General features: G+C 36.7%; 1 protein-coding gene across 1 annotated transcript in view; it reads left to right on the top strand.

The window, feature by feature from the left end:
* The window catches only part of CBLB (Cbl proto-oncogene B), a 212009-nt gene that overhangs the window by 135775 nt on the left and 53244 nt on the right, over window positions 1-22990 (top strand). The window contains exons 10-12 of the mRNA XM_029213594.1: window positions 2422-2625; window positions 18233-18418; window positions 19964-20329. Coding sequence (XP_029069427.1) covers window positions 2422-2625; window positions 18233-18418; window positions 19964-20329 — 756 coding nt within the window. The remainder of the gene's footprint in view (window positions 1-2421; window positions 2626-18232; window positions 18419-19963; window positions 20330-22990) is intronic.

The raw sequence follows: 22990 nt of genomic DNA, 5'->3' as shown, positions 1-22990 counted from the left end.
TTTGGTTTTGTTGTTGAGTTGTCTGAGTTCTTTATGTATTTTGGGTATTGGCCTGTTATCGGGTCTATGATTTGGAAGTATTTTCTCCCATTCAGCAGGTTGTCTTTTCATTTTGTTGATGGTTTCCTTTGCTATGCAGAAACTTTTTAGTTTGATATAATCCCACTTGTTTATTTTTGCTTTTGTTGCTTTTGATTTTGGTGTCAGGTTCAAAAAATCTTGCCAAGACCTATGTCAGGGAGCTTACCGCCTATATTTTCTTCTAGAAGTTTTATGGTTTCAGTTCTTGCTTTCAAATCTTTAATCCATTTTAAGCTAATGCTTGTGTATGGTGTAAGATAATGGTCCAGTTTGTTTATTTATTTATTTATTTATTGCCATGTGGTTGTCTAATTTTCCCAACACCATTTATTGAAGAGACTGTCCTTTCCCCATTGTATATTCTTGGCTTCTTTGTTGTAAATTAATTGACCATATATCCTTGGGTTCATTTCTAGGCTCTCTATTCTGTTCCATTAATCTGTGTCTCTTTTTGTGCCAGTTCCATACTGTTTTAATTACTATAGCTTTGTATTGCTCTGCTTAGGGCCACAAATAGCACTTTCCATTCTTCATGCATTAAAGATGCAGGGTACATTGGTTCTTTCTCATCTTGGTCTTATATATTAGAACTATCTGTTTGAAATTATCTTATGTAGATCAGTAGGAAAATTCACTGCAGACACACAGTATGGGTCCATTTTGACTTTTATAATGAGGGGATTTTACGTGGATGACAACCTATATTGAAAATGTACTTACATTTAATGTTCTTGTTATCAAAGATAGGAGAAAGGTTTAGCTTTCCTTAAATATTTGCTACTGTGTTAGAAAATATCAATGTAAGATGGGAGAATTAAGTATCAGTTTTATCATCTGTAAAATGATGGAACAAATACCTGAGTTGCCTTGAAGCTCACCAGACTTGAGCACACGCGGCAGTAAACATCAAAGGATTTTGTACTAGCCTGTCTGTATCTCTTCATACCACCTTAGTTCAACTATTTTACCATTCCAAGTTTCTTTCCCAAATTATGTAGCAGTCGATGAATAAGGAATTGTTGCAGTTTCTTTTCATTAACCAATCCAGAAAGCATTTGTTTTTCTTTTTTTGACAATTTGTTTGGCAAAGGAGATGTTCAGTTTGTTAATCAGAGTGATGCTTGGGAAAGAATAAACTACGTACCACAGAATCTGCCACAGAGTGTATGCTAAGTAATTGTCCAGTGAAAGGAGAGTGTTACTCCACCACTGATCAGAGTGTCACTGGAGGGCAGGTAGATCACCACGTTCCCGTCGTACCAAGTGCATGGGACAATCTTAAGTACTGAATGGTTTCTTTAAAGATGTTAGCTCTTTTCATTCATAGTCTCATCTCTAAAAATGGTGCTCTCATGCGATTTCTGCCTTAAAATGATCTTATAAGTTTTATAATTTTTAAAAATAACATACTAGTAAAGTCAGGGTATAATGGAGAAACAAAAATATGGTGGTGAATGTCATATACCATCTATCTCTAAAAGTCAGCATTATCTGCAGGGCAAGAAAACAGTCTTGTCCTGTTTCGCTCCCAACCGTGAATTCTTAATGTAGTTAGTTTTTGAGAAATAGAATTGGGAGATTTTCAGAAAACTTCAGTAATTACCAGTAAATGAATTTCTGGCCCAAAAGTGTTTGCACAAATCCCTTTGCAGTATCTAGTTTGAAAACAAGATGAGGTGCAAAGCTTGATATCTCACATATTATTACAGTCCATATGAGCTGTGTCAGGATGACAGGCTCTCAGGACAGATGATGGTTTCTGAAAATAAACTTATTTTTTCCCACTGATTGCTTATAAGCCAAAGCTTTAAAAGACCTCGGCAATTAAAATGGAAATATGTAGCCATAGTTATGTGCACAGGAACTTTTCCAGAATTGATTTTGAAATGGATTGTTCTAATTGATACTATTACTTTATTTATAATGAATTTTTATCAAAATGTCCTTTTTATAGAATGTTTAATTAGCACTGGTGCCTTTTGGTAAAGAGGGACATGATTTGATTTCCAGTTTTCTGCAGGACTTTAAAGTTTTGATACATTAAAATTGTAAATGAACATTCAGTAAAATAAAGTTAAGCTCCTAACTTTTTGATTTATCCTAAATCAAAGGTTTTTGTAAAGAAATTTTTCTTAAAAAATTTGAAATTTTAAATACTGAACATATATTTTGTTGGTTCCCCGTTCTACTCTACCACCTTCAAGGCAGATCTTCCTCCACCCCCACTGCCTACCTGAAAACCTATTTTTTGCAACTTCTTTTTATAGTAGAACTTTGGCCCCTCTCAGTAGTGTTTTATTTGAACAAAGACCAATCAGCACAATTTTTGTGTTTGTTCAGGAGTCAGATGGCCAGGGCTGCCCCTTCTGTCGCTGCGAAATAAAAGGAACGGAGCCCATAATCGTGGACCCCTTTGATCCAAGAGATGAAGGTTCCAGGTGCTGTAGCATCATCGACCCCTTCGGAATGCCGATGCTGGACTTGGATGACGATGATGACCGAGAGGAGTCCTTGATGATGAATCGGTTGGCAAATGTTCGAAAGGTAAAACTAGAAAACATAGGATTTTTTCAGTTGTTGTGTGGACATGAAAAAGAAGTGATGCTGTCGCAAGTTGGGTATGATGGAGTGTGGGTTTGGGAAAGAAAGATTCTGGAATCAAAAGAAAGGTGAAGATATAAGTAATGTTGAAAGGCTGATGGAATCATAGGCTGAGAAAGAACTAGACTAATCAGAGTGCTTTCGCTGGTTTTAAACTCCAAAATGAGAGATGGCGAGAGCTTTCGTATAGAGAAAAACATCATCTGAGACTGGCAATAGCACATCTGTAAAGAAAAATTTAAGAAAGAAAATTATTAAAATTAGAAGTGATGAAACTGATGAAAAATAGTCTTTGTTGAAGTCTGAAAGAAGTCTCTGATAGTTATTCTTCTTATCAGGAAAGCCAGCCTTCTGTTTGGCTATTAAGAGGTCACATAAGATTTACCTTTATGAATTTACCATAGTCTGGGGTTTGCTTATCAGTATTGCAGACTCAAAAAATTAACTTTGTCAGTTCAGTGGGAATGGATGCTGCTGCCCAGTTGGAGTTTATGCAACCAAGCCCACAAGAGACTAGTCAATGAACCAGAATGCCAATTGAGTAATTAACAAACCAGAAACATAATGATCAAGAGAGCTGGACTCTCAGCTATCAGGCTATTCTCTGTACAAAAAGATACATGAAATTCAGATTACACTCAGAAGTTTTTTGCTCCTAAAATCAGAGAAGTGGCAGCGAGTGTTATGAAAGCATCTGCACACACAGTATGAAGGCGCCCCCCCCCTTCCTTCTGATGGCAGGCATGGCTAATCAATCATGGTTCTCATTCCTGCTGAGTTCAGACGTGGCCTGCACAGCCTTATAGAACCTCCACTGCAATTCATTAGGATTTGGCAGGTAATATGCAGCCTATTTGCCATCTAGGTGGAACGATGATAAAGTGTAATGGCAGAAGATTGTATTTGCCATATGCATCCATCTCTGTGGTAGGGAAACACTTGGTGCAGGAAACAGATGAGGTGATTTGGGGGTTACCCATTCTTTACGGCTGTGTCAAAATTTACTTCTTGGCCTCCTGCATCTTCTGTGTTCCAGTGTTCCATGCTCACCAGGTACTTATCCTTAGGATTTTTAAATGGCAAATTTCTACATATGGAGATATATTAATACCACCAACATGGCTACTCTCAAATTCTACTTTGGTCTGGGGTGATTTTTATTATTCACCTCATTGGTTTTTCATAAATGTCATAATTTAACTCTCATAGTCATAGTTTCTCTCAAGAGAAACTACTCTTGATTCTGTCCTCTAATGCTGACAGCTACATTCAGTTTTTACTTTTGAAGTTTGTGATCCCTTTGGCCCAAGAGATGGAAGAAAGGAAGTAGTTATCCCTCAGTAACCCTAAAGGATGAACAAGAAAAAAAAATCTCAAATTGAAACAGGGAATTGAGACTTGATTTTAAGATGAACTCAATCAGTAACCAACATTAATATGTATATGAGCAAAACCTTTTCACATTTTATTCCCTCAACTTGAAGAGGTAAATATTCTTCTCATTTTCAGACAAGGAAATGAGGCTCAGACTAGTCATGTGACATGGCTACATTAGGAGGTTGTAAAGCCAGAATTCAAAGTTGTGTCTGCTGGATAAAAATAACAGTGATATATCCAACACTCCATATGTAGCTTCCTTACATGCTGAGTGATGAAATGGTTTCTACCAAGTCAGATTGTGGACTGTATCCCAAAATACTTGTCATATAACGTTATTTTAATAAAGTAGTAACATTTATGATTTCAGTGAGCTGGCAGTGTTCTGTGTTCTTAAGTCCTTGATCTCATTTAATCATGCCACCAATCCAGTAGAGAAGCTTCTGTTACTGTCCTGTTTTACAATGGAGGAAATTGAAGAAGAAAGAGGTAAAATAACTTGCCTAAGATCCCAGTACTACTCTAAAGCAGAACTGGTGCTTTTTTCCTAACTTCAAAACTGTAGTTATGAGCCGTCATGCAATACACCTCTTTTGCCCTCTTTGGAACATGCTGCACACGTTGTACTTCATAGAGTACAAGTCTGTGTTCTCTGAAGGTCTTTTCAGTTCTATAATATAATGTACATCACGAATAGTTACCAACTCCCAATGAAATGTTAACCAGAAGTTAAGAACAATTTGAACTGTGATCTGTTGGTATTAACCTGTAAAGATATGTATGCCCTAATTGGTCACCAAAAACCCAAGCAAATTCAATTAGGCCCTGCTAATTGATATATAAAAAAACTATTACATCTGTTTTTCTATATACTAGCTGTATGTGGCTATTTAAATGTAAATTTTAAATAACTAAGATTTAATAAAATTTTAAAATTCTATTCTTTAGTCCATTCAACATATTTGAAATGCTCAACAGCCCCTTGTGTCTAGTGGCTACCCTGTTGAACTGTACAGATGTGGAACATTTTCTGTAGGTATTGAAATATCTAGTATAGATAGATATAATAGAAATAACTAATATCCAGTAGATAATTATATTGGACAGAGCGTTATTAGATCATTCCTGCAGGTTCTTACTAGAAGCAGCTAGGTTTTGTTGCAAAAGACCTTTTCTTTTAATTTAGTAACCTAATGGTCTTAGCTTGGTCTGAATATTTGACTGTGATCTAGCACTAAAATCAGCAATCTGTGCCCTGTTTTTGTTTTTCTGTGAGCTAATGATAACTTTACATTTTAAATGGTTGTATATTTAACTGATTTTTTAAGTACCTACATAATTTCCTTGATTTTGCATCTTGGCTTGCAAAGCCTTAAATATTTACTATCTGGCCCTTGAAGAAAAACATTTCAGTCCTCAGGTCTAGGGCACCTTAAAGCATTTAAAGAATGTTTACTGAATGCATGGATAATAGGGAATGACAGAAAAGTATTTGAGAAACATACAACAGCTCAGGTAGTTCCAGTGAACAAGGTGGTAATGTTTTATAGCTAGGAAAAAGGCATTTCAATTTTCTTTACTAAATGGGCTTTCTTCCTTCAGTGATTGCTGTCAGGGGACGGGGAGCCGGGCCTTAAGAGTAATTCTTTCAAGAACTTGGTACACCTTACTGCTTTGTGGAAAATGGAGTTTACTCTATATGAGTTTGGGAAAGGTTGCAGTTTCAGCCTGATTTCCACTGACTTAAGTTGAAGCTTGAGCTTTGCTTCAGTAGTAGTGCTGACAATTGAAGGGAATCCCTGGTAACATAAAATGAACACAGGACATTGAAAGGTGACTGGTGGTTTTCCCTGATCTTTCACGCACTCTCAAACCATGCATGTTGTGTTCCCTCTGGCACACTGGTGAGCTTTTTTTTTTGAGGGAGCTGAGAGGTTTTGACGATGATCTTCTCTTTAGTTTACCCAAAAAAGAGAAGGCTGGTGCTGCTCACAGACATTATTGTCCCAGCAGTCAGCAGTGTCATTTAACAAAGCTTTCACTCGAGTCAGTGTCATTTCCATACTTTCTTATGACAGTTAGAGATTGGAGAAATTTAAAGAACCTGTAATCATTTAAGTTGAGGAATCATATTTCAGTTAAATGTATTTATGTGCACTGATCTGCCTCTAGTCAATTTTAAACAGATTGTGAATTTTATAATATTTTGTAAATCACTGCCACTTAACTTTCAATAAAACCTAAATTTTACTGTAGATACAAGCATCAATTCTTTCTGAATAATTGGGAAAAACATTGCTATGGTGTTATGCTCCCATAATACTTTATAAGTACTTCTACCTCAGGAGTTACACTAAATTGTTACGTTTTATTTAGAGGACTGTCTTCTCCATTAGATTATTAATTCTTTTTTTTTTTTAACATCTTTATTGGGGTATAATTGCTTTACAATGGTGTGTTAGTTTCTGCTTTATAACAAAGTGAATCAGTTATACATATACATATGTTCCCATATGTCTTCCCTCTTGCGTAGATTATTAATTCTTAAGGCCAGTGCCAATATCTTATTTATCTTTGTGTTTCTTGGTACCTAGCATTTATTAAGTGAAATAACAAATGCACATGCATGTTCACATGGTCTGTGAGGGCAGTGGCCTGATTTTGTGCATGTTTTTCATTCCAATCTGAAGACTGAGTGTATCTGTTACAAAATACCAAATTATAGATTCTATTCAGTTCTGTCTTATAGATGAGGCTATGAACAATTATCACAGATCACTTTGACACAATAGCTCTTCTACCTGATTTTCTTCCATTCTGTTTTTTTCAGTCATTCTGTTGCCTCATTCATTCATTCATTTTAAAAACATTTCATTCTCTCAACTCCACGAGTGACTGTCAGTCATGGTCCAGCAAAAGGAATCAGTTTTCTTTTATCTGCCATTTCAAATACTCATCTCTGTCTTTCTCCTCTTTTATGAGCAGGTTGATGACTATATTGTGAAATTGTTTCTGTCTGTCTTAAGCATATTGCATTCTTTAAATTAGTAATGCTTCCATCATAGCATAGAGAACTGAGCTGTTTGTATATTCCTGTTGCCATGGTGATGTCCTGCAGCTGGAGTTTATAAATAGTAGCATACTGAGCATATAGAATGTAGTTTTATTGTTTGTTTTATAAGTTTATTTAGTAATGCTAATCGTACAGAAGCAAATAGAACCTATACATCTATAATACAGTGTATTGGTTGCCTTTCTAGATATAGGCTATTTTATGAGTTTCACTAGAAGATGTTGCAGGTTTTGCTTGAAATTGTACCATTGCCGGAGTTCTCAAGCTGTCAGAATTTCTAGGATAATTGGAACTGAGTGAGCCCTTAGAGGAAGTCCAGGGTGTGATCAATAAGATCACATCCTTCTCTTTGACTTCAGTCAGATCAAAGCTAAGAAAACATGTCTATTGCTATTCAGAATTTTGTTCCATTTTGCCAGAGGTGTACAGAATCTCAGCAGTTCCTTAGCAATTACTTTGATAGAAAATGTTATTCATGAAACACATAAATTACAAACAAATGAAGATTTGATACAAGATATGTTGACAGGCTGACCTAGTGTATGAACTGAGATTAATTCCTTTGCTCTTAAACATTATATTTTCTTAAAACAATATTTAAAATTTTAATGAATGACCATATAAGAGGAAAAACAGGTGTGACCAGAGGTCAAAGGAATTATTCTTCCTTTATCTTTTTTTTTTTTTTTCGGTACGCGGGCCTCTCACTGTTGTGGCCTCTCCCATTGCGGAGCACAGGCTCCGGACACACAGGCTCAGCGGCCATGGCTCACGGGCCCAGCCGCTCCGCGGCATGTGGGATCTTCCGGGACCGGGGCACGAACCCACATCCCCTGCATCGTGCATCGGCAGGCGGACTCTCAACCACTGCACCACCAGGGAAGCCCCTTCCTTTATCTTTTTTTATACATTCTCCTAATGCTGCCATCACCAATTAAAATACATATTGCTGATTGAAAACAATATATCATCTAATTCTTGCTTTTCCTAATAATGTGTGAAGAAAGGATCCATAGTACTCCTGATCCTGAGGAAAGAATTCATGTGTATAGATCACAGTGTTTTTGCAGTGTTCTTAGGCGACTGTTACTTTTTAATGTGACTTAGATGCCAACCACAGGGCTCAAGCACATGCTGGAGCAGTAAGGACAAAATCTACAACAAAAGTGAAGTTCAAAAATAACAAGGCATTTGAAATGTAGAACATGGTTCTCAAGTATGGGCAGTTCTACCTCCTGAGGGTATTCAGAAATATGCGGGGATATATTTTGTTGTCACAATGACTGAAAGGTCTAGGGAACCACTGATATTTAGTGGATGGGGTCAGAGATGCAAAACATCCTGCAACCGTGGGACAGTTCCACCTAAGAAGAATTATTCGGACCACATGCCAACGGTCCTCACCTCTCCCGCTGTGCAACACGGGCAGAGTCGTGGATGACAGTGAGCAATCCAAAGTCACAGGTTCATTGTTTGCCATTTAATTGCATTTTGTTTACTGATTTTCTTAAAGTTCTCCACGCAGAATAGTAGCATTTTCTATATTAGTATGTGAATATCAAAGAAAAAAACTACCGTGTCCAAGTGCAATGTGATGATATAGGGCACCGGTCCGTAACCTTTTTGGCACCAGCGACCGGTTTCGTGGAAGACAGTTTTTCCATGGACCGGGGCCAGGGACGGTCATGGTTCAGGTGGTAATGCGAGCGATGGGGAGCGACAGATGAAGCTTCACTCGCTCGCCCACTGCTCACGTCCTGCTGTGGGGTCCGGTTCCTAACAGGCCACGGACTGGTACTAGTCCGCGGCCCAGGGGTTGGGGACCTTGAAGACACTGTCACATATTCCTCAAAAATAGTTTGAATATGTAGTAGTTTAGGAGAAGCTAGCACTTGAACTCTTGTACTTAGTTTTGGGTTGGCCTCCTGTGGTGTAGACTGTGAGCTCATGGTGGGCCTTGCTCTTCCTCAGAGACTTGCATAGTGCCTGACCTATGTTATATGCCATTGAGAAAGTTTTGTTTTTCTTTTTTTTCATTGAATGATCAGTGGTGACACTGTTCTTAACTGTACTGTTCTTCAGAGAGCTATGGTCCCTGGAGTCCAGCAGCCTGAGTTCATGTTCTAGTTTTGCTACTTAGTATCTAGGTGCCTGCATTGGTTATTTAACTCCCTGTGCCTCAGTGACCTTGTCTGTGAAACCCTACCTCTGAGGGTTGAGGTTAAATGAGTTAATGAATGTAAAGCCATTGGAACAGTGCTGGTACATAGTAAATGTTAAGTATCAGTTGTTATTAGCATTATTTTTTATATAGTGTTATTTAAGACTCCTACAATATTGCTGTGCTTCTGAGAATTAAATATCAGTATTTTTGAGATGTCTATGGAAGTATTTTTTCTTTTAGATACTATTACCTGTCATTGTTTAGGGAGAAATAGACACCACAACTGGATTGGTTTGGCAAGAATTGGTTGTATTTCTTTACTGTATTAATGTATACATAATTATGATTACATTACATGACCACATTAAATTTACTGTACAACTATCTTATAGATTTAAAACGCAGAGAAAATGCAACATTGCCAACATGTCTGCTGGCATATTATTTTAAGGACTATGTAATTTAGATAAGCTTACAATAGTCTTATTTTCTACATAAGTAAATTAAAATGATTAAGTACAGGGAACTCTAATCAATACTCTGTAAATGACCTATATGGGAGAAGAATCTAAAACAGAGTGGATATATGTACATCAACCGTACTCCAATAAAAATTAATTTAAAAAATGATTAAGTATATATTCTCTAAAGTAGGGTGAAGAACTTAAGTAACTAAATAGCAATTGCTTATTGTTCAAAGCAACTGTAACTGGTATTTTGCCAGCAACAGGGCTTTCACATGAGGGCATTTTTCAGTGGCTAAAGATAATTCCCTTAATTCCCAGGATGTTCTTGTTTCTCAGCCATTTTTATGGAAATATTTCTAAATTATATGTCACTCTTCCCTGACTTCTCAAAATTGGTTATGCGGCTGAATGAACCAAAGGGCATCAGAAGCCACTATAATCAATGTGACATACTTCTTCAGGCTTACGTTTTGCTACAAGATTTAAGGGCAGGGCTTCCCTGGTGGCTCAGTGGTTGAGAGTCCGCCTGCCGATGAAGGGGACACGGGTTCGTGCCCCGGTCCGGGAAGATCCCACATGCCGCGGAGCAGCTGGGCCCGTGAGCCATGGCCGCTGAGCCTGCGCGTCCGGAGCCTGTGCTCTGCAACGGGAGAGGCCACAACAGTGAGAGCCCTGTGTACCGCAAAAAAAAAAAAAAAAAAAAAAGATTTAAGGGGAGGTTGCATGCAGACAGGGGAAACATAACTTTGAATTAAAATCACATATATATTTGGATTAGAATGCAAAACCCATATAAGTGTTTAAAGTAAAATATGAAACTTCAAAAGAAATTTCAGGGTTATAGAGGCTCGTCACAGGCTAGGAGATTATGTCCCTCTTATAAAAGGTACTTCAGGGAAAATCAGTATAGCTCTATGTAGCTAATAATGTTTAACATTTTAATGGAGAGGGCCCTTGGGGTTATTCCCCTTGCGAGGCTGTTTGCAGTTCTTTAAAGTAGACCCTATTGCAGTTTTATTGACCACCTCCCTGTCAAACCTCAAAGAGAGCTCTTACTCCAGTCAGCTCTTACTCCGTATGTAAGTTTCTAACCATTTTCCTTCTCTTCATTGCTTCGAATTTGTAGTATCTAAAAATTTTACCAAAGTTACTAGTGGAATGTCAGCAATAATAATAATTTAAAATAATGAACCTCAGTTTACACACAAAGTTAATATCCATATTCTTAGTAAGCTAGCAAGGTGCTTATTCCTTGTTACTGTTCCTAGGGGGAGAAATACAGCAGAATTTTTCCATTGAGATGACTTCTCTTTTTTTTATTTTTGGTTGGTTGGTTTTTTGGTTTTGTTTTCTAGGACTGTTAGAGCAGTTTTAGGTTCACAGAAAAAATTGAGGGGAATGTACAGAGATCTCTCATGCACCCCCTGCCTCCACACTCGTGTAGCCTCCCCATCATCAACATTCCCCCACCAGACTGATAAATTTGTCGTAATTGATGAACCTACATTGACACATCATTATTGTCTAAAGTCCATAGTTTACAGTAGGGTTCACTTTTGGTGTGGTACATTCGTGGGTTTGCACAAATGTATAGTGACATATATAGTATCATGCAGAGTATTTTCACCGCCCTAAACATCCTCTGTGTTCTGCTTATTCATCTCCCCCACCAAAACCCCCAGCAGCCATTGATCTTTTTACTCTCTCCATAGTTTTGCCTTTTCCAGAATATCCTATAGTTGGAATCATACAGTATGCAGCCTTCTAAGATTGGCTTCTTTCACTTAGGAATATGCATTCAGGTTCCTCCATGTCTTTTCTTGACTTGATAGCTCATTTCTTTTTAGCACTAATAATATTCCATTGTCTGGATGTGCCACAGTTTATTTATTATCCATTCACCTACTGAAGGACATCTTGGTTGCTTACGAGTTTTGGCAGTTGTGAATAAAACAGTTATAAACATCTGTATGCAGTTTTTTGTGTGAACATAAGTTTTCAGCTCCTTTAGGTAAACACCAAAGAGCATGATTGCTGTATTGTATATTAAGAGTATGTTTAGTTTTGTAAGAAACCACCAAACTCTTCCAGAGTGGCAGTAGCATTTTGCATTCCCACCAGCAATGAATAAGAGTTTCTGTTGTTCCACATCCTCATTAGCATTTGATGTTGTCAGTGATCTGGATTTTGGCCATTCAAAAAGGTGTATAATGGTATCTCGTTTTAATTTACATTTTCTTGATGACATATGATATGCAGCATCTTTTCATATATTGATTTTCCATCTGTATATCTTTAGTGAGGTATCTGATAAGGTCTTCGGCTCATTTTAAAATCTGATTGTTAGTTTTCTTATTGTTGAATTTTAATTTTATATTTTAGAGAACAGTTCTTTCTCATATGTGTATTTTCCAAAGATTTTCTTCTAGTCTGTGGCTTGTATTTTTGTTATTCTCTTGATAGTTTCTTTCACAGAACAGAAATTTCTCATTTTAATGATGTCCAGCTTGCCCAGTATTTCTTTCATGGATGGCACCTTTGGTGTTGTATCTAGAAGACCTTGTATTTGGTGGTCACTTTTTAGATTTCTCCTATATTATCTTCTAGGCGTTTTATAATTTTGCATTTTACATTTAGGTTTGTGGTCCATTTTGAGTTAATTTTGTGAAGGGTATAACGTCTGTGTCTAGATTTTTTTTTTTTTTTTGCATGTGGATGTCCAGTTCTTCAGCACCATTTGTTGAGAAGACTGTCTTTACTACATTGTGTACCTTTGCTCCTTTGTCAAAAGATCAGTTGACTATATTTTGGGGGATCTATTTCTGTTCCATTGATGTATTATATGTCTATTCTTCTGCCAAAACCACAGAATCTTGATTAGTGTAGCTTTATAGTAGGTCTTGAAGTCAAGTAGTGTCCGTCTTCCAACTTTGTTCTTCTCCTTAACTATCCTTTTGGCTATTCTGGGTCTTTTGTCTCCATCTAAACTTTAGAATCAGTTTGACCATATCTAAAAAATAACTTGCTGGCATTTTAATTGGGATTGCATTCAATCTGTAGATTAAGTTGGGAGAACTTTTCTTTTTCACTCCAAGTTTCTCCCTAAATTCCTGCATATTGAGACTTCTTGAAGTGTGACTGTGGATAAGTATGAAATGATTGTACTACTCTTACACCATGTTCCTCATATAAGCATTTGTTATCTAAAAGGGAACAATGGTACAGTACTCCAAAATAGACAACATAAATCATTTATACTTATATTACAAATTACACATGAATATGTGTACATGTAAATGGCTCTGTAACGGATACCTTCTGAATAATATTCTGCATAGGCTATTATTTTAAAGTCTTTTGATTTTGTTATGTTCACAAATGGATATGAGCAGAAGAAGAACCAAGAGGATAGTTAGTAGCAGGAAAATATTAGAATATTTTATTTTAATTCTATTTTATTAGAATGTTTTACTTAGAATATATTTTATGTGATAAAAGTTTTATCAATGTCCTTCATTAATTTTCACGCATTTAGAGAAATGTCGTCCTTTTCATCATCCTTATAATACATGTATCTACCTTGTTCAGATATGAAAATTCATTAAGTAAAAATCTTCTTAGAAATATTATAAAATTGACTTTGATTATCTCTGGGATTGTCAGAACTCTCATCTTATTAGTAATTGGAGAGGTTTTCTCTTGTCCTGTTTTTAATAATAGCCTGGCAGGGTTTGAAGTTTCTTACCAAATGTTTTTCCATTTCCATAATAATGGATCCTATTAGGGCTGTTATAAAATCGCTCTTTAAAAGGTATGGATAAAATGAAGAGTGACTAAAATAGAATGAGTCCCTGATTATTATTGGTAATTGCGGAGCATGCTGAGATGAGCTTTTGACTACTTACTTCTTGGGCCTTTTCTCTCAGGATTTTCTGTTAAAATTGCAAATTCAGATTTCCCTATTCCTTATGGTAGTCATTCGCCTCCTATTCTAAGTGCTAAAGAATTCTGTAAATTTTGTCAGAAAAAATAAAGAATAGCATTTATTCATTTCATGAAGCAAAGGGTTTGGAAAAATTGGTGAATATGTAGACATAAAAGAATCAAATGTGGTCTTTAAATTTCTAGAGCACCAGGATTTCAGCCTGTTGAACTTACTTATCAACAACCAGCATTAAAGAAGTTAAGAGAAATTGTTAGTTAGACAGATAAGCTGGTGTGATGATAATACAGGCAGGAATCAAGGCGCCCAGCTTTTGTATTTTGAAAGGTGCGGAAACGAAAAAAGATCATATATTCTGAAGTTCTGAGAGCAAGTGTAATACTAGAAAAAAGTGAGAATTACCTAAAATCAAGATAAAGGAATTATTCAAATCAGCTATCCTATAACTTGAAACTATGATTCCATCCTTCCCAGTTCTTGCAGTTACCTCTATATAAATGATTTTCTTTATATTGTGCAATAAATTCTGTAAAGTTAATTCTGTGTCCGCATCCTAGTTTCTGCTTCCTATGCTTTCCTAGGTAATCTTTTCTTAGCTTTCCATATCCTTGTCCTAATCTAATAGAGTGGACAGACAGAGATGAAGGAGTGACAAAGAAAGGATTTCATGTAATGCAGTGGCAAAAAGCGTATGATCCTTTTAAGAATCCCTTGATTAATATGCCTTTTTATTATACTAATTAATTGTATTTATTCTCTAGAAGATTAAAACCAGAAGAGCAGTAGTGAAGACAAACTGAGAAAAAATTATTCCCCACAAATGAAAAAGATAGGGGTTCACTATCATAATATATAAAGAGCTCTTTCAAATCAATGAGGGGTAAATAAAAGAATATGGTAGATAATGGGACAAAGAACATAACATGAGTGGGCATGTGAAGCATTGTGTGAGACTTCTCTTCTCCTTAGACTTTCAAATAGGAAGGGAAAAAAATATAATTGGTGATTACTCAAATAAATTAAAAGTGACCTTTAATGTGACCATCTACTAAAAATGTTTACAAATGTTCACAGTTAGCATTTGAATTTTACCAGCAATGAAAGTTAATGCAAAGTTTCAATATTCTAGTTGCAGAATTGTTCACAGAGACAACAAAAAGGCTTCAGCAAAGAAAAATGCATTATTATCTAAAGGGCACTGTTAAATTATCTACTCTTACATGGGGATTTTACTATAATTTAGGAGAACTCTGGAAAATGAATAAGCTATGGTGAATTTAGACCACATAAGAAAGATAAAATATTTTTTGTTTCTTCACATACTTTTCACCTATTCTCCATAAAATCCTTCTGACTAAGCCAACTTACAGTTACTGTAATGCTTCAAAATGAATTAGTCTTTCGGGAGGGTAGTGTAAAATCACCTTGAGAATACAATATGAATTGTTCTTTTTAAAATATTTTTTATTTATTTTATTTTTGGCTGCATTGGGTCTTCGTTGCTGCGCGTGGGCTTTCTCTAGTTGCGGGGAGCAGGGCTACTCTGTTGCAGTGCGCAGGCTTCTCATTGCGGTGGCTTCTCTTGTTTCGGAGCACGGGCTCTAGGTGCACGGGCTTCAGTAGTTGTGGCTTGCGGGCTCTACAGCGCAGGCTCAGTAGTTGTGGCGCATGGGCTTCTAGCTGTGTGGCATGTGGGATCTTCCCGGACCAGGGCTCGAACCCGTGTCCCCTGCATTGGCAGGCGGATTATGAATTTTCTTAAGCAAGTTCTGCTTCAGATTACATTCACAAAGCTGTAGAGAGTATGCTTGTCTGGAGGTAACTAGAAGTTCAGGGTTACTTCTGCAGCACACACAGTGGTTTGGATGTCTGTCCAAAGATTTTCAATATACCCTTTCAGTATCTTAACAGTTCACCCACTTCAAATCAAGTCCATCCCATTATTTAAACACAGTTGGAATATGGTAACTGCTTAAATATTAAATTAGTAGTTAAACCAGAAGTCAAGTTCTAATGATGATGGTGGGCTGCTGGCTCTGTCAGGATTCTCCTTCCTGTTCCAGGTAATTAGGGAAGCAGGCAGGTAGTTGTGGAAGAAAAGTGCTTGGAGGAGCATAGGTCTTTGCAGTAAATGCAACAAGCAGTGAAAAATTTCTCTGCAAGTAACTGAAACAATGAAGTGCTATGTATTCTCTGTATATCTATGTAAAAATTATTTCTTTACAGGATAGGAACCATGTGGATAGCTTTGCTTCTTGAGTCTTTTTCTGTAAAGAATAATAACCAGATCAATAAAGAATTTTTATCAGGTAACATTTTTTCTAGTTCTCAGAGAATGTAACTTACCCTTAATGGGAATTTGGAGAATTAGATGTCCTGTGACATCTCCTGATCTGATTGCTACGAACTGTGATGCACTTAGTTTGACATGAGGAGTTTTTTCTATTCTGTCCGTGATCATTTTTGGATTGGTGTTACTCCGTAAGGTTCAAATTCATGACCACGTGAGGCTCCATGACTTTTGGGGTAAAAGTCATGTTATTTTATTGAAAATCAGCTTATGACTCTACAGTTTCTGCTTTTTCTCCTTCAATTAAGTAGGTAAGAGATATAAAAAAGAATCATGAAATTAATAAGAAAGGGGTCTTAAAATTTACATGTGAAAGTGCATCTGAATTTATTGACGTATTTTAAGTTATTTGGCATCTATTGAGAGAGACAAAGAATTGACAGTCTAGCAATGTCATGGCAATATTCCAGTATACCTGAAGTATGGTCTAGAAGCTTCTGCTTAGACACTCAAATTTATTTTTAAAAAACCTTTACCAGGGGAAGCATAAGTCCCCACTCCTTCAGTGTGGGCTGCACATGGTAACTTCCTGGCAAAGAGTACAGTAAGGAAAATGGGAGAAAAAGTAAGTAGCTTTGTAGTGTAGAAGCCTTGACAGTCAGTACCTCAGCCAGGTAATCAAGGTCAACATCAACAGTGATGAACCCCATTGATAGTGTAGACCCTTGATGTGATGTGGTTAAAGTGTTACTTTACCAACATGGCCTTCCTTCCAGAAACACACAATGCTAGTCTAATCATGAGAAAAACATCAGACAAATGACAATTTTAGTAAATTAGAAAAAAAAGACCTTCCATGATGTAACTAAGTGTGAACATGAACACAAATTTATTATCACATCTCAGTTAAGGACAGAATGGCTAAATCTTTCTCACTATTGCTAGAATTGAAATTAAATTGTCAGTTGACATTGACTACTCTTACAAAGGTAAGTAGGGGGAAATGGCTTAAAAACAAGCTTAAAACTCCTTATAAATACTAGCACTAGGAAACAGATGAATATCAAAGCATGCTAGATTAATGTAGTAGGTATAAAAATTAAGCCTAGGTCTCCAAAGAGGTAGGTAGTAACTTAGCCTTGAAAAGGAAACTGCTTGATATTTCAGAACAGAATATTGTTATCCTAGTGAGGTTATCTGGTTAATTAGGATGGCTTTTATATCAAATAGGAATCAGGTTATGTCAAACACACACACACACACACACACACACACACTTCTGAAACAGGGTTACACACATACGTACAAATCAAAGTACTTGTTGATGGCTTTTTGGTGCTCTTTTATCTACCAGATAACATGGAAACCCTGTAATAGCATAGAAATCTATCAGAGTTTTAGAAGTACAGACTTTCCTAGATTTAATTGTTTTTAAAGAAGAACATTTAACTTGAGGATTTATTTTCCATGTGAAGGCTTGGGGGAAAATATCTGGTCTTAAACCTGTTTATTTTAAATACACAAATTTTTAAAAATCCTTGTCTGATTTAATTGGTTTATAGGAAAGTAGATTATGCACTGGATATGTATTTTATATGGAACAAAATGATTTCTAAGTTCTAGAATGTACTATAAACCCAAAGACCTAAGAAAATTCTATAATACAGATAACCAAGAGCAGTGTGCATTACTGCATTGCATGTTTCTCATAAAATGTAGACAGGTTTCTAGAAGAATGCCTGCATTTGATTGGGTTTTTTTTGTTGTTGTTGTTGTTTCTGTGGTACGCGGGCCTCTCACTGTTGTGGCCTCTCCCGTGCGGACCACAGGCTCCGGACACGCAGGCTCAGCGGCCATGGCTCAGGGGCCCAGCCACTCCGCGGCATGTGGGATCCTCCCGGACCGGGGCACGAACCCATGTCCCCTGCATTGGCAGGCGGACTCTCAACCACTGTGCCACCAGGGAAGCCCTTAATTGTTTTTAAACTACCCTTTTGCTGGTTTTTTCCTAGACCCTTTCTACAATATGTAGGAGAAACTAATCCACTTATTCTTTACATAATACTGCTCTTGAGGGACAATGTGAGCTCCTTCCATCTATTAATCAGAGTAAACTAAGTGAGTTTATTTTAACAGATGTGCAATGGCAGATACAGTCTCAAAACCAAATGTCTTAAGAACTGAAAGGTATGTACTTTACACCTCAAATAAACATCATTCTCTTTTTATATCCTAGTGCACTGACAGGCAGAATTCCCCAGTCACATCACCGGGATCCTCTCCCCTTGCACAGCGAAGAAAGCCACATCCAGACCCTCTCCAGATCCCACATTTAAGCCTGCCACCAGTGCCTCCTCGCCTGGATCTAATTCAGAAAGGCGTAGTTCGGTCTCCCTGTGGCAGCCCAACTGGTTCACCAAAGGTAAATCAATTTTATTAGAAACATAGATAATAATTTTATGTGATGATTATTGATTGCTCAGGTTTTTAAAATTCCGTCACTCATATTTCTTATGCTCTTGTTTATGAACAGCTTTGATGGGTCTCTCATTTTGTTTCTAGTGAGTCCACTATCATATTCCTTGCTTTATTGCTATAAAAGTTACATAATTATTCAGAGAGGGCACATGTCTGTAACAGCCCCCTGATTTGCTAAAATAAACAGCAGAGTAAGTATAGTTATTCTGTAAAATGGATTTACAGGGTCATTACATGTATTAAAATAAATTGCATGCTCTTATTAAATGATATTTTACACTCATTTTCATAGTGTCTTGACAAGAAAAATGTTATGAGAGTACATTTGCATAGGGCTTAAGATGTGATAGATTACCACCCAAGTTTCAGGGTGACTCAGAAGAGGGAATTATATGTACCTTTTATACCTGAAGGAATTAATTACAAAGAATTACAGTATTTGCAAACTAATTGCATTACTGTTTAATATTAAAGACATAATTCTGTCTGTACATCTAAGCCCACAGTTGTAGTTCTGTGCAGATTTTTTTCCAAATTTGAAAAGGGAATATTTTGCTTTATTAAATATAAGATTTTAAATATTAATCCCATTCGGTAATATGTGTTACGGTCTAAAACTATTTGGAAGCACAGTATTTTAATAGTATTAGACTTTTCTACATTATAATTAACATGCTTTTAAGATCATATTAAGACTTTTTAGGATGTTATTTAGTCAGAATTATGTAAACACACATTTTTTTGCTAATATTTTCAAACAATAAAAGGGCAAATCATTCATCAGATGAACTATGTAAATGAAAATAAAAACTGTGAAAGTCACATAGATTCAGTTCAGGAGCTTATACCTTCATATTTCCACATAAGAATCAGACTGATTTTTTTTTTTTTTAAGATCCATAAAACTCAAGTAAGGTCTGTAAATAACGCTGCTCTATTATTTGTGAATTTTCACTATTCTGGTAATAACTGTTAAAGAACCGGAGCACTTTTCCCCCTTGTCACTTGCTCTGTATTGTAGAGGTGAACACAAAAATAACAAAACCAACATTTTCAGTCTTCCAAAGAAGTTACAAATCAAGGTGCTCTTTTAAAAAGTAAAACAACAACAACTTTGATGGTTTCTGCTGTTTCTCCTAAATCACAGAAACGTGCAAATAAAATAATTAATGACATTATTATTTTAATGTCAGCCAGTCAAAATCACCATATAATTTTGATATTCTGCTACGTTTCCCTGTAGTCCTTATAATCCTAACATTTGAGTTTATGTATTCATTTTCTACAAAGAAATCTTAATATATTTGAGTTTTTCATTAATATTTTAAACTTTCATTAGTTGGTGATAAAATAAACTCATTAAAAGATGGCACAGGAATCTAATAAAGCCCTACTATGGCTTAGAAAACAAAAGCAATAGTATACTAGTCTGGAAGTCATTTCAGTGCATGGAACCTCTTTTAATGTTTTTCCTCTTGTGTTTCTTTAGTCTTCTCCTTGCATGGTGAGAAAACAAGACAAACCACTCCCAGCACCACCACCTCCCTTAAGAGACCCTCCTCCTCCTCCACCTGAGAGACCTCCCCCAATCCCCCCTGACAATAGACTGAGTCGTCACTTCCTTCACATGGAAAGTGTGCCTTCCAGAGACCAGCCGATGCCTCTGGAAGCCTGGTGTCCTCGGGATGTGCTTGGGACTAATCAGTCAGTGGGATGTCGCCTCCTAGGGGATGCCTCTCCAAAGCCTGGAATCACAGCGAGTTCAAATGTGAATGGAAGGCACAGTAGAATGGGCTCTGACCCAGTGCTTATGCGGAAACACAGACGCCATGATTTGCCTTTAGAAGGAGCCAAGGTAAGAAATACTCAAAGCTGAAGCTAAATAATCTGCTTATAGTCTTCTGATAGGAGGTAGTATAAAAGTTTGAGTGGTGTTTTTTTCGCCTAGTGTGACACTTCCCTGCAGGTCTTTAATTATCTGCAAATTGTAAATAATCAGAAGCTCATTAAAACTTGAACCTAACAGAAGTCAGGAAGAAGGTTCTAAGTAATGATTTAATTTTCATATGAAGACACCAGACAATTTGCCAGAGATTTAGTTCACCTTCCCTTATTTCATCTGCAAATTTTTTTCCTATTAACGTTGTCCATGGGAGAATCAGCAGTCTTTTTTTATTTAACTCTCTTACTTCTATCTAATTTGAAAAGAAAGTTGTATGGTTATAGCATATCATCAATCAGTCATTGGAGTTATTGTTGCCTGGGACAGCACACCTTAGGCAGCCAGGTAGAATGAACTTCTCACATACATAAAAATACCAGGTCCAGTTCATTGTTGGAAAGCAAGGTCTTTCTCTATAAAACTGAAAGACTGTCACACATGTTGAGTGCTAACATGAAGGATATTACCACTGTCATTTATATGTACAGAAAAGAATTTAAGCATACAGGGAACCGAAGAGGCAGCAGCAGAAATCATTGAGTTTCAAACCCTCAGTGGGCCCCTGGCAGAGCTGTCCTGTAATGTTTTCTGGTATTTGTGTCAATGATATTTTTGACTCAGATCAGATCGTCACCATCTTCCTTCAGCTGAAGGAGGCTTTGCCTCTTTTGAAGACTGTAATATTTAAGTGTTCCCATCTCTCTTGATCTTAAGTTGTTATTTTAGGGGAGTAGACTATTCCTTCAAAATAATAGTTTGTAGTTGGTGAGTTAATCAAGAAACAAAGAAGTGTGAAGAATGACATGTACTAAATTCCTGTATGTGTGTACACACATGTGTGCACATGTGTGAAGGAAAACTCTGTATAAGATTTAATTATTAGTGATATTCTAGGGTAGCCAAGATAGCAAGAGTCAAAATTGTCTACTCAGGCATTCAAAACACAGGGGAAGAGTGGTGGTGGTTTGCCGTTAACTCTTTGTTAGTGCCTTGTTGGTACCTGCAGGCTTTCATCTATTATAAATATGAAGATCTGTAAAGGTTTTCTTCAAGGTCATGCAAAGGTGATGTAAATGGAAGAGAAAGCACTTATAAAAGCATTTTTATAATGTTCTCTGAAAATGGGGAGCTTATCTTCAAAAGTATGTTTCTACAACTTAGAATCTTGATCAGAAGGACCTGCCTTTTTTTTTCCAGTGATTTTTTCTTCCCTTTAGTCTCTATTACTTTTCATTCATACATGATCACACTTGCCTTAAGGAGAGTGTTCAGAAGAGCTCCGACATGAATGGTTATATCTTAGCAACATATTACAATTTATTTCCTGAATGGACTTAGAAATACTTAAAATATAATAATTATCTTGGGCAATTCACTGAAGACCTCTTGTTTCAGGGTTCTTCTTAGATAATATGTTATACAGTCTTAGCACTAAATAAACCTGCCCTTCTAAGCCCTAGAATACAGGCTATTAAGTTTTGTATGGATGGTGGTTGTTTTAAATTGGGGTTATAATTTCTTAGGTTATAGGTATGAAATTTTATTTTTATTATATTAACTATAAGTTATTAGTATTAGTAGTGATTTAAGTTATAAAGATTCCTTTACATGTTTTCTATGTGAACTTTCATGTCTTGATCATTGATACATGTTAATATCCCAGAGAACATTGAGTAAAGTACAAAATTTATGTCTTATTGAAAGCTGAATTTGTTTAGCTCTATCTAAATTAGGCTCATTAAAATTCATGAAGGTCTAATCTCATATGTTGTGTGTATTAGCATTGCAATGCTTATATTCTCAAAGTTAATTTCAAGTTACAACTAGATTAACATTTTTACCAAAATTAGACAGCTAATATTTCTCATTTCAGTATAGTTGTTTGACTTTTAAGGCAGATTATAAAGAAGGATTTATACATAATGTATTAAATGCTATAAAACAGACCATGTCTCCCCTTATTCTCCTCTTTTATTATCTTTTGAAGGAAAAATGGGTCCACTTCAGTAGACCACAAGGTATATCACAACTGACATAAAATAGAAAAAGCCCAATTCCTCTTCTTATTTCACTGTTGGGAGACTTAGAGGCTAGCTTCAACCGATGGAATACTGCGTCCATCTAGGATCCTGTAATTCTCAGTCTCTGCATGATCCTGGGTTGGAGTTTGTTTCTTTCTTTTTTTTTTGCGGTACATGGGCCTCTCACTGTTGTGGCCTTTCCCGTTGCGGAGCACAGGCTCCGGATGCGCAGGCTCAGCGGCCATGGCTCACGGGCCCAGCCGCTCCGCGGCATGTGGGATCTTCCCGGACCGGGGCACAAACCCGTGTCCCCTGCATCGGCAGGTGGACTCTCAACCACTGCGCCACTAGGGAAGCCCTGGAGTTTGTTTCTTAACTTACGTCTCTGTAGTTCCTCAATCCAGATTGATTTAATTACATATTTGTAAGCACTTTCTACATACAAGACTCTCCTAGTGTTCAGGATAACCAGAATCCCAATGTTCTCTCCCCTTTCAAATTTAACAAAATGTTTTTATAGAAGAGGAACTGTTTAACTCCTTTAGGCAGAAGT

Source organism: Monodon monoceros, unplaced genomic scaffold (genome assembly GCF_005190385.1).
Source record: "Monodon monoceros isolate NGI ecotype Baffin Bay Population unplaced genomic scaffold, NGI_Narwhal_1 Super_Scaffold_11, whole genome shotgun sequence".
Lineage (NCBI taxonomy): Eukaryota > Metazoa > Chordata > Mammalia > Artiodactyla > Monodontidae > Monodon > Monodon monoceros.
The sequence above is the reverse complement of the archived record's forward strand: the minus strand, read 5'-3'. Positions and strand labels throughout refer to the sequence as shown.